This window comes from Cydia splendana, chromosome 5 (genome assembly GCF_910591565.1).
Source record: "Cydia splendana chromosome 5, ilCydSple1.2, whole genome shotgun sequence".
NCBI classification, from domain to species: Eukaryota; Metazoa; Arthropoda; class Insecta; order Lepidoptera; family Tortricidae; genus Cydia; species Cydia splendana.
The window spans coordinates 895550-908282 of NC_085964.1; the positions used below are offsets into that span (position 1 = coordinate 895550).

The 12733-nt window shown below is 38.2% G+C and overlaps 1 protein-coding gene across 5 annotated transcripts in view; it reads left to right on the forward strand.

The window, feature by feature from the left end:
- Positions 1–12733, forward strand: part of LOC134790437 (long-chain-fatty-acid--CoA ligase 4) — an 80742-nt gene that overhangs the window by 53823 nt on the left and 14186 nt on the right. For all 5 annotated transcript variants that reach the window (XM_063761222.1, XM_063761223.1, XM_063761221.1 and 2 more), the window contains 2 exons: positions 9681–9816; positions 12232–12447. In XM_063761222.1, coding sequence (XP_063617292.1) covers positions 9681–9816; positions 12232–12447 — 352 coding nt within the window. The remainder of the gene's footprint in view (positions 1–9680; positions 9817–12231; positions 12448–12733) is intronic.

Below are 12733 nucleotides of genomic sequence, written 5' to 3' on the forward strand. Positions count from 1 at the left end.
TGTTTGCCACCAACATGCCATGTTAAAACATATTAATAAAAATTTACTCGGTCAGCAATGTGAGTCCCTTGGAGAAGCAGAGGTCTAGTCTAAACTCCCACTTACCATCGGCATTAACAGCCTTGTATGCTTGTTTGCCACCAACATGTCATATTAAAACATATTAATAAAAATTTACTCGGTCAGCAATGTGAGTCCCTTGGAGAAGCAGAGGTCTAGTCTAAACTCCCACTTACCATTGGCATTAACAGCCTTGTATGCTTGTTTGCCACCAACATGTCATATTAAAACATATTAATAAAAATTTACTCGGTCAGCAATGTGAGTCCCTTGGAGAAGCAGAGGTCTAGTCTAAACTCCCACTTACCATCGGCATTAACAGCCTTGTATGCTTGTTTGCCACCAACATGTCATATTAAAACATATTAATAAAAATTTACTCATTTCATCAGTCATATCCAGCCTAGCATTGCATTGGCCCCGCTTAAATATTTCTTTAATTTGTTTTTAGTATTTGTTGTTATAGCGGCAACAGAAATACATCATTTGTGAAAATTGAAACTGTCTAGTTAATCTAGTTATCACGGTTCATGAGATCTTGAGATACAGCCTGGTGACAGACAGACGGACAGCAGAGTCTTAATATTTAATAGGGTCCCGTTTTTACCCTATGGGTACGCAACCCTAAAAAGTGACCAAGGCCTCCAGTGCCCTAGGCTGGAATCAAAGCAGCGTCCTCTGCTATTGCAGCAGGTGCCTGTGCCATTCTGCCACCGGGCCACCCACGGCGGCATAGGTCGAATTTTTCCAAGGATACTTATGCACTACTTACTGAAGGTTTATGGAGCCTCGCCATCCCTAAGCCTAAATTAAATATTTTCTGAAAATAATTTGTTTTGATCTAATAACATATTGGAGTCCTCGTAATAGGGGTCCCGTTTTTACCCTTTGGCTACAGAACCCTAAAAATCAACATTGTTTTGGTACTATGTACTATGCTTCACTATGACTCTGAAATTTTAGCAGGAATTAATATTTTTTTTGTTGTCACCTGTCAAATTAGAATAGAATAGAATAGAATAGCCTTTATTGACCAAAAAATTAAATTTCAGCACATATTACATTTAAATAAATTCACATTTCATTTATATCAATTAGTTTCAATATTTTTTCCTTAGTAACTTTATTAAATAATTTTTATGTCATTGCTTTTTAATAATTATTTCAGTCTGCCTTCTTGGCATAGGCCTCCCCCAGCTCTCTCCACAGCTCTCTATCCCTTGCCGTCCCTATCCAATTAGGTCCCGCATGCTTCTTTATGTCATCCGACCACCTCATTATTGGTCTCCCTTCTCTCCTTTTTCCATCTCTAGGATACCATTCCGCTTCCTCTCTATCCCACTTATCTTTACCTTCCCTTGCCATATGTCCAGCCCAACCTGTTGCAGTCAAAAGTGTGAACTGGCCAAAGAACTTTTAACCGACAAAAACAGGCAAAACTGCTTTGACTGAGCATGTTGGTCAAAAGTAGTTTTACCTGAAAATCATACCTATTTCTGGCAGCAGTTTCGTTTTTAGGACGTAGCAAAAAAAAAAATAACCCTAACCTACCTATCTCTGGGAACAGTTTAGTTTTTTGGGCGTAGCAAAAAAATAACCCTAACCTACCTATCTCTGCGAGTACTTTTGACTGATAGTAACAGTCACAACACAATTACTATTAACCAATGATTTTCAGGTATAACTACTTTTGACCAACATGCTCAGTCAAAAGCAGTTTTGCCTGTTTTTGTCGGTTAAAAGTTCTTTTGACCAGTTCACACTTTTGACTGCGACATATATACTATCTATATATCTTATTATATTTAATCTTATATTCAACTTACATTGACTCCGGAGATAACTTATTAGCTATATGCAGTTGACTTTCCAATTCACCGATACACCTCAAATTTGATTCATAGTCTAAAGCACAGTTATTAAATATGTCCACAATACACTGTAGCTTTTTGCACTGTTTCACACTGGCAATGTACTTAATTAGAGTGTGTTACAGTCAGCTGGCACTTAACTCAAAGTTTCTTTGAACAACGTCATTTTCATCTCGCTCACTTATTAGTTTATCACAGCTGCTTCAAGGTTGCTTTCACTTGCATTTCCAGGTAGCTAGTAGTGCCTTGACATGTAAGAATATTTGGAATCATTCTGAAATATTAAAATACAACTGAGAGACCGATGTTTATACTAAACACAATACACCCATGGAACGCTTTGAAGTTCAAATCTCGTTACGTTACGATGGCGTTTGCACTTTGCACTATGTTCGGTGACTATTTTTTATTGTTAACACACACAATACACTATTTAACAGGTTTTTATCACGTCTGGAGTACCGGATAAAGTATTTTCGAATAACAGCCGTCGTTGACGTCTAGGCAGTGTTGCTATCGTCTTAAAAGCCGTAACAGACTATCGCACGTTCTGGCTTAAAAACAAATTTATGTAATAATTATACCGGTATACATATCCATATGAAACGAAACTTAATGCAAATAATAACCATTATACATACCGGAAAGTCATCAAATAAACAGTAATATTCGTCTTGCTTTTTATTAAAAAAAATACGACCAACCTAACTTGTAAGCATGTTTGCAGTTTCTAAACGCAACGCATAGCTGTCAAATGTCAACCAACAAATTGAGCCTTTAGTATTGTTTGTCGAAATTTTTTCACTTTTAAATGCAAAATACGCGACAATACGAATTTTGCGGATATATGTTGTCGATTCAAAAGTGTTATTTTTTTACGCTCTTTTGTTTGAGCATAATTTAATTTGTTTCTACCGTCAAAGCCGCTCGCGTTTATATATAAAGATTTATATTTTTAAGGTGTGGGGTTACTTTGATATCATACCAAATGATACAAATTATAAAAATGTAAGCACTTATCATGTAATCTTTACTACCCATGTAAGAGGATTTATATAGATTATACATAGTTATTTATTTAATAAACGTCAATACAAAAATATAAATAAAAAAAAATCAACAAAAACTTAAGACTAGCTTAAGCCTAGTCAAACAGTCCCCCCCGAGTTGTCCCTGGCGCAAAGGTACCCATCAGCACACTATCCGTGTTACCGCGTTGAATGGCGATGGACAACCTTTGCACCAGGTACGAACCCGCGCGGGCGTCAGATCCCCTCTCCCTCATTCGACGTCCCACTTCCCTAATAAAGGCATAGCCTCCGACCCCCAGCACCCGGTAGTCTCAAACGCAAGGGGCACAAAATAATAATTTCCGACCAGGTTCGCGTATTTTTGTAACGTGTAGCTAAAATTACTTAGGTATATTATTGGAATCACATCTTGGAATACTTAAAAAATTGTTATAAAATGAAATTACGCATTATATAATTTAAAAAATTACTTAGTTGTGATAGGAAATAAGTCCTTACCCTTGGGTGCTCGCAATTTTCGGGCTGTTGCAGTTCATTAGCACACAACGAGGCATTTTTCAAGTTTTCGCTGACGCCGGCTGCAACAACTGACGCGCGTGGAGTGTCAGTAGCGACGGCTAACCTCGACGCTTGGTCGGGGTTCGGACACGCGAAGTAGATGCATTTGCGTCATCTAGAGTATATTCATATCTGTGCTCGGACCCCTCGTCCAAGTCCGCGAGCAGCGATGACAGAGCGAGATGGAAACGCAACGGCGCCTCCACGCCGCCTCCAACCGTGTGTCTATTTTATTCTTTTGTCCGAACGAACGGTTGCAACTTGCCGTGAAACGGAACGCAAACTTCAACGATATATATAGAAGTGACAGCTGATATGTGTCATAACAAACAAGACAGTTGAAGTTGCTGTGCCGAACAGCTGATTACCTCCTTAATTTTAAGATATTTTGGCAATTTTCGGCTGTTATCTCGAAAATATTCCAGTGTGCGTGCAGTTTATAACCCACCGGTTGTCATTCACATTTCAAATCATTGATTTTCTCTACAAAAACTGCTCACCAAAGTGTTCTTGAAGTGGTCTTCAAATATGCGGTGGTTGTGTACTTATTTTCCAACACTTTTAAGGATGATACACAGGTTTTTATATTTTTAAACAATAATATCAAGAGCAGTAGCCATGTACACGTCTTTATGTCACTGGGCCAAGCTACCCTCTCCCTTATATTGGGTACTCGTTATATTAAATTGATTTTATATCTACCCTTAACTATACCATATAAAATGATTCCTGTTGTTGGTATACACATGGTTGATTATATTACCTTAGTGATATATCTGGCTAATCTTTACTTTATGGACCGTCGATTTGGAGGGTGTGTTGGGTATGGGGGGGTAGAGGGTGCAAAGGGCTACCCCCCAGTCCAACCCCCATGGCGCGGAACCCCATGGTTAGGGAGATATCCATGGTTAAAGTTTGTATGAAATTACTATGAAATAAAGGAGAAATGTCATAGCAGATGTCGATAGGTGCCGTTTTGTGTTAATTTATATTTCCTTTTATACCGCACCACCATCCTCAAGGTCACCTAAATCTCAAGATCACGAAATCTTATGGTTACCAAAATCACAAGGTCACCAAAATCTTTGGTCACCGGAATCTCAAGGCACCCAAAATGTCAAGGTCACTTAAAACCGAATCAGAGCACCCCACTATCCACGTGGTCTTGTCTGTCCTACCCCTAGAGAGCAATTCCAAAAACGGAGGCGCGGAGGGAGGGCAGCCCTCACCCGCCGTGACGGAGAGCGGGAACGAGCGAGGCGAGCGGCTGAGGCTGGTCGCCAAAGGCGACCAGTAAGCCGAAGCTGCGGAGGCGAGTGTAGTGAGCGTGCTTTGTCACGCGAGGGCGGAAGGGCTGCTCTTCCGCAGCGCCGGAGCTAACCCAGATCCAACAGCTTCACCCCCCTCGCCAACCAATAGCGCCCCCCCCCCCCCTCACCCCTCACCCCCCCCCCCTTCAAATTTTGCTGTAACCCCTTATTTCATAGTAATTCCATACAAACTTTAACCATGGCTATCTCCATAACCATGGGGTTCCGCGCCATGGGGGTTGGACTGGGGGGTAGCCCTCTTCCTCCCCTCCCCCCTCCCCCCCTCCCCGACCCAAAAATCGACGGTCAATAAAGTAAAGATTTACCATATATCTTTGAAAATTATACCATATGTTCATATATCGAATGAAAATAGATCATTTATTGTTATAACGATCATTACACACCCGTATTAAGGCGCTCTTATACTCGAGTTTTACGTTTTCAAGGGGGTGAAGCAGACGCGTGGTAGATCGGGCAGGCGGGCGCCCCGCGCGGCGCACCGCACCATTCCCGCGCAGCACGTCTACGTCCTTATTCTGACGACATCGGTATTCTGAATTGTCAGTTCCGGGATTTTTAGTTCGGCAATTAATATTGAATAAGATTTATTAGTAAATTCGAATTTTGATGAGTACTTAATGAAATTAAAAACCGGACAAGCGCGAGTCTTACTAATAGGGTTCCGTTTTACCCTTTGGGTAGGGAACCCTAAAAATGGTAGGTAAGACGGTGAGGTCGGTGAGTGTACCTAAATAATTATTAATTATATACAATATGAGTGTATACTTGACTGGTCATGTTGTTGTAAAAATCGATTTCGACTGGCAAAACATATTATTTTTTGGCAACCGGGTTTTTTAACCTAATTAGACCCCGCTGAATCCGAAATTGCCGGTTGCTTGATCGAATTCTTGACTGGAAGTGAGATAGTTGATATTAAAGGTCCCTTTTTTTAGTTTTTCGTAAATAACTCTTAAACGGTGGCGCATAGCAAAAACTTTCTTAAACATAAGTAATCTGCATAAAATTGCCTACAAGAAAGATTCCGTACAATTTTTCGCTAGGATCAATATTCAAAGAGATATTAAGGCGGGAAAGTTAATTATAATCACTTTTCGAAGGTCTCTTTTTATTGTTTTTCGTAAATAACTCGTAAACGGTGGCCAATATAAAAAAAAATTGTTAAACGTTAATAATCGACACAACATTTTCAACAAAAAAAGATGTAGTACATTTTTAGCAGGGATCAATATTTAAAAAGACAATAAAGAGGGAAAGTTAATTATAATAAATTCTAAGGTTCCTTGTTTTTATTTTTTCGTTAATAATTTGAAAAGTATGACTCATAGCAAAAACAAATTTCACACAAATAATAAACATAAAATTTCCTACAAGAAACATGTAGAACACTTTTCGCTAGGATCAATATTTAAAAAGACAAAGCATCCGGTAAGTCAATTATAATCAATTTTAAAGTCCCTTTTTAGTTTTTTGTAAATAACTCGTAAACGGTGTCTCATAGCAAAATAGGTTTTTATGAATAAATAATCTCCATAAAACATCTGAACACTTTTCTCTAGGATCAATATTTAAAACGATATTAAAGGAAGAAAGTTAATCACAATCAGTTCACAGGTCGCTTTTTTTTCGTAAATAACTCGTAAACGGTGCCCCCGTTGCAAAAAAATATTATACATAAATATTGAACATAAAATTGTCCACAAAAAAGGTTTTGTACACTTTTTCGCTACGATCAATATTTAATGAGGTATTAAAGGGGGTAAGTTAATTATAATCAATTTCCAGGTCCCTATTTTAAGTTTTTCGTAAATGACTCGTAAACGGTGGCCCATAGCAAAATAGGTTCTTAATGTTAATTAACCCCCCTTGGCTAAAAAGTGGCCTCCATGTTTAAAATTCATTTGTTTACGTAAGATGTCCGTCTTTGGGTCACGAATTTACATGTGTGTACCAAATTTCAACTTAATTGGTCCAGTACTTTTGAATAAAATGGGCTGTGACAGACGGACAGACAGACATACAGTCGCACGAGTGATCCTATAAGGGTTCCGTTTTTTCCTTTTGAGGTACGGGACCCTAAAAACTAAAAAAAGTGACATGTTAATTGATTGTAATGAACTTTCTTCCTTTAATATCGTTTTAAATATTGATCCTAGAAAAAAGTGTTCAGATATTTTTTGCAGGAAATTTTATGTAGATTATTTATTCATAAAAACCTATTTTGCTATGGGACACCGTTTACGAGTTATTTACAAAAAACTAAAAAGGGACTTTAAAATTGATTGTAATTAACTTACCGGCTGCTTTGTCTTTTTAAATATTGATCCTAGCGAAAAGTGTTCTACATGTTTCTTGTAGGAAATTTTATGTTTATTATTTATGTGTAAGATTTGTTTTTGCTATATGTCATACTTTTAAAATTATTAACGAAAAAATAAAACCAAGGAACCTTAGAATTTATTATAATTAACTTTCCCTCTTTATTATCTTTTTAAATATTGATCCCTGCTAAAAATGTACTGAATCTTTTTTATTGAAAATTTTGTGTAGATTATTAGTTCAATTTTTTTATATTGGCCACCGTTTACGAGTTATTTACGAAAAACTAAAAAAAGGGACCTTTAATATCACATATCTCACTTCCAGTCAAGAATTCGATCAAGCAACCGGCAAATTCGGATTCAGCGGGGTCTAATTAGGTTAAAAAACCCGGTTGCCAAAAAGTAATATGTTTTGCCAGTAGAAATCGATTTTTACAAAAATGTGACCAGTCTAAATTATTCAATTTGATTAATTTTATAGCCTTTTAAAATATGTTTACACAATTTAGCAATCGTGACTGAATTCCGGATTGGTTAGATGGGTGTGTGCCTTTGCTGCCCAACTTGTTATAAAATGACAATATGACGGACGAATGTCTGAAATGTCACCGTATTTAAGAATTATTTTGATTTTCTTCGTAAGTATGTTGAAAAACATTGTGTGTATAACATATTTGCATATTTATACGGTGATTACCCATTTTATGTAACGTCCGCTAAACTAGCACAGGTCCGACGCTGACAGTGGTCACGGGCGTACTGGCGTGAGGAATAGGCGCAAGGTATTGCCGCGTAGGGTGTAATTTAGTAGGCAAAATGTTGAATTCATCAAATGATGAATGAAAAAATTAACGTATCGATAAAAGGACAAGCAATAATGAAGATTTACTTAAAAGCTATCGACTGAAGTAAGTTTCATATACATTTTCGTCCTAGTACTTCTAACATAAGGAAATAAAGACAGTGTTAGGCATGTTATCAACTTAAGATTCTATCGAGAAAATAATGAGCCGTCGTGTTTCTGACAAGCAATAACGTAGTTCAAGGACTGAAGTTATACATACTAGAAAATAATGCGTGAAATCCTTGTAAAAGTCTGTAAATATGGTGACAAAAAAGTGCATTTTACTACACACCGCGCCTTAACAATTTACTTAGTCGACTCCGGTATTATTATCCGCTGAAGAGGCACCTGACCATTCTGAGCAAATTTGTATGCAGCAGCTCTGAGATTGAAGCGTTAAAATTCTATGAACCAATTCTGCCTTACTATCTCGACTCAGACCAAAGTATCTCTGCAGAAACGTTGCAGAACCAGAGGGGGGAAGGGTCGCAGTAAACGAGATTTTTTTCTATTAGGTATGGCTCCAGCACTTTATCGCGACAAAGTCTCCAAGATAAACTTGGTTCGCAATGTTTTGTGCCCACTTAAGATAGTTATTAATCTCAGGGACTCAAACAAGAAAACTGACCATATGATATTTTCGGCTGGAACGATACACATTTTACACATGTACTGACATTTGTTTCCCATCGTTAATACTGGTAACTGTCTATTCGTAAACCTTATTGCAATGATATATATGATCTAATTACGATCCGTTAAGTATGTTGTTATTAGTACTTACATTAGTCAATTATGTAACGCACGACATCGTCTCCCCTGTTGGCAAATTTAGCTGTTGTTGTTTGTTGCTTGTTGCTTTCATCTCGCAACTCCCAATTTACAAACAATAGGCATGTCGAAAGCGCCTCGCCGGGAATTTAGTCCTCAACAACAACATTTGTTTACTTAACAGAAAACAACTTTTTTAATTAATTTTGCCGGTTAATAGGGTTCACCCTGTTTCCTAACGATATTCCATCAAAATCATTTACATACCAACTATTAATACAACATCAATTGGGAATAGGAGACAAATTCAAAATCACTGTTCGACCTATTTGCTTTGATGGTTTCATTATAGGTAGTTCAGTTATTGTTTGATGTGGCTCCGCTGATACGTATAGGAAATGGGAAGCGAAATTGCCATTTGTGCTGCAATCGTTGGTTTGTGCTCATCATGAATGCTTTGACGAGTGACGACACAAAGTCGTAATTCATAACAAAATGCTTGGTAGTTTTGGTCAGATTTAAGATATCGATATCAATGACATTTGAATATCAACCGATATAAGAAACAAATTCTTATTGGCATTCCATTTTGTCGAGCGAGTGGATAACTTGACAATTTTAGCTAGAAGTTCTCAAGCGCTTGTTGACCCTCTTAAGTTGACTTAACTATTGCGTGAGTTTTCTTATCGGAAGATCAGCGCTGAAAGTCACCAGCAACATGCTGAGATGAGGCTATTTGGGGACACTTTCTTCTTGTACGTCTCTCTTATTTGTATTTTGTTGCGTTTGTGCTTATTTTTACGAATCTAAATATTCCATTATATTCTATTCTATTCTATTGTTATAACCTTTTGACGCCTTCACTAAATAGTTGTTAATGTTTGTTCCAGGCCGGAGTCATGGTGGGTCTCCCTGGCGCTGAAGGCGATCCGAGCGGTCGCGCTCGTGTTCGACGTGCTCACGTTCCCCGTGCACCTGGTGCTGCAGCGGCCGTGGCGCAAGAGGGCCATGTCCCGCCGGATCAAGGTAAACTTTGGCCACACTTTTATAGGTTACCAGTTATCTCAGGCGGTCAGCTTTAGGTAGCCGAGTAATGGAATTAGGCTCGGTTTTATTGGTCGATAGACAGCATGCGGGATGCGGGGTCTCCCTGCAGGCGGTTTAGCGACTAGTGACGCTCATAAGTCGATAGCTCAGTCAATGCTGTATGCATGCGGATAACTTGCGGACAAGCGGGAAGCCGATAAGCCTAGTGAAACTCATAATGGCACGAGATTTGGAAATCTCCCGCACCCCGCTTACGAGGCCCATCTAGCTAGCTAAAAAATTTCTGCACACAATTGTCCCGAAAATCTACAACCGAGTCTCTGAAGACATAAAAACTGCGAATAGCAATAACACATTCGTACTCAAACTTAAAAAAATACCTAGTCTCTGCTGCCTACTATTCGTTGAATGAATTCTTCGTTGTGAATTTATAATAATGTATGCACTTCTTACTTAATTTTAATTTTAATAATGAAATGTATATGTGAAATAATGTATTTTAAATATAGAATAATAATGTACATATTAAAATTATGACGTGTAAAATTGTATTAATTTTATGATAAATTATTGAAATTGAAATCGACCAATGAAAACAGTTCCCCGAATGTAGGCCCTATGGCATGCTTTATGGAAATCTTCCGTACCCCGCAAGCGAGCCATATCGACCAATGAAACTGAGCCCTAAAACTATGTACATTACTTTAATGCCAAAATTGTTTAACTTAATTGATTAAAAAAATCGATAATTCGCTATTGTACAGAAAATTCGTTTTGCGAAAGATAAAACAAGTAAGTATACCTACCTAATGACGACGATAAAAACTCGCATTTACATAGTAGGTAGGTAGGTACACTAACCAGTAGTGTACCTACTAATTTACTAAATGCGATTATAACAGTATAATGGTAGGTATTCCCAATACAGTGGGCTCATCTATCTGCCAATTCTCCACAAGGATTAGGTAGTCTCAACGCCCTCAAAGGTAACAAGACACACACAGTCCTTGATAATATTGCGTTGCTCTATTGAAAGCCGAAGTGTCTAGACTCGGATTTAACCCGCATCGCACACAATAGTAATCTAATCTCTAATCCGCGTCTAATTTCTATATTATAAATCTGTCATGCCATATTTATGAAGCCGATTAAACACCGTGTTATTTTGATTAAACCGGAAGCATAGAAAGGTATTCGATTATCAGCAGCGTTTTTCAAAAATATATTAACACGTCAATGATCAATTTCAAACCCAAATCTCTGTTTCCATATTTTTTCTGTTTTCTGCATTACTCTGACTGGTTTGCTGGCTATTATAATTAAGACTACCTTCTTCGCATCGTTATTACTATTATTGTGTTGAAACATCGTCGTTGCTGAGAATGCTGAGTAGCATTACTTTATTCGGTCATCAAGAATCTCACCTTCTTTTATTTTTAAGGTCATAGTATTCATATTGTTCTTTCAAGTAAAATTATTTCATTTAAAATAAACTTCTCCTTCACTAAGATAAACTTACATGATTCGCACTGTCCATTGCAATCAGATGACCAATTAAAACTGTCACTTAACCGCATCAGCATTAATTAAGTGTACCCAAGCGTAAACCGCCTACATCCGATACTAAACCACATGTGCTGTATTTTCCACCACTCTAGAAAACTAGGTTATCTATGCTTGGAAACTATCCATTCAAAACATTAGGAATTTATTCATGAGACTGTTGAGAGACTCAATATTGCACGGCCATTTTCAAAGAGAAAATGTAGTCCCTCTTGCACTCATTTCTCAAAAGCCCTTTGTCAGAGATCCTTTATTGCGTTCTATTTCAATATCCTGGAGCTTGTACTTGAGTATTTTGCATCTGTGTACATCGGTGTACATGTGGCGCAGTGGTCCTGCATTTTGCCCTTTGACCTTTTCAGTGATTCAGATTACGGATTCAGGGACTCGTTCTCGATGCTTTACAAATAAATTGATGGATCGGAGCCATTTTTCGCGGTCATGTAGTAAATAGAAAGGAATGAGTAAAAATTGTCTCGGGAGTAAGAGTTGCAACGTTAGTTCGAGCTAATCTCATAGTTAGTTAAATCTTTTGATTTAAACGTAATATATAGTATGTATATCTGGTTGCAGTAAAACACAGTTTTGCACAAAAACAATTAAATATATGATTTACTATATACGCACAACTTGTACAAATATGAACGTGCCCCCCTCCAGCTACTTTTGAGCGAGCTAGTGATACTCAGATATAGAATATAGAACTCATTCTGAAGACTAAGATATTACAAGACCCGATCGTCGTATTGAAAATCGACCGATCATGTGTATTAGACATACGTGTTCTCATAAAATGTCTCATGATATTAACGATTTATATTTACCTTCCAGGCCCGGATAATCCAAAGCAGCAGCGACAGCGTGACCGTCCGCTCCGTCGCTGAGCCCACCGAGCTCCACCTCCGCATGGTGCGCGACAACGTCCTCAGCATGGAGGGCATGCTCCGCGCCGCCGCCGCTCGCTGGGCTGAGAAACCTGCACTGGGAACCAGGACGGTGCTAAGTGAAGAGGATGAACCACAACCTAACGGACGGGTCTTCAAGAAGGTGAGTCACCGAGCTCCACCTCCGCATGGTGCGCGACAATGTCCACACCACACTCATAAATTAATAATTATCAGACTATCGATAGATTAACATTAAAAACGTATCCTAATTTCCAACCCTCTCACATTGCTCAGTCTCTAAATGTTACACACTAAACCAATCAATCAGTGCTATCCACACGGGATTAGAGTATATAGTGTAGTAAATGAAGCAAGTTGTTGTATGGAGATCCATGCATTAATTTCTCAGTCGATGAAATTTAGCTTGGTTATTGTATAGTATGAGC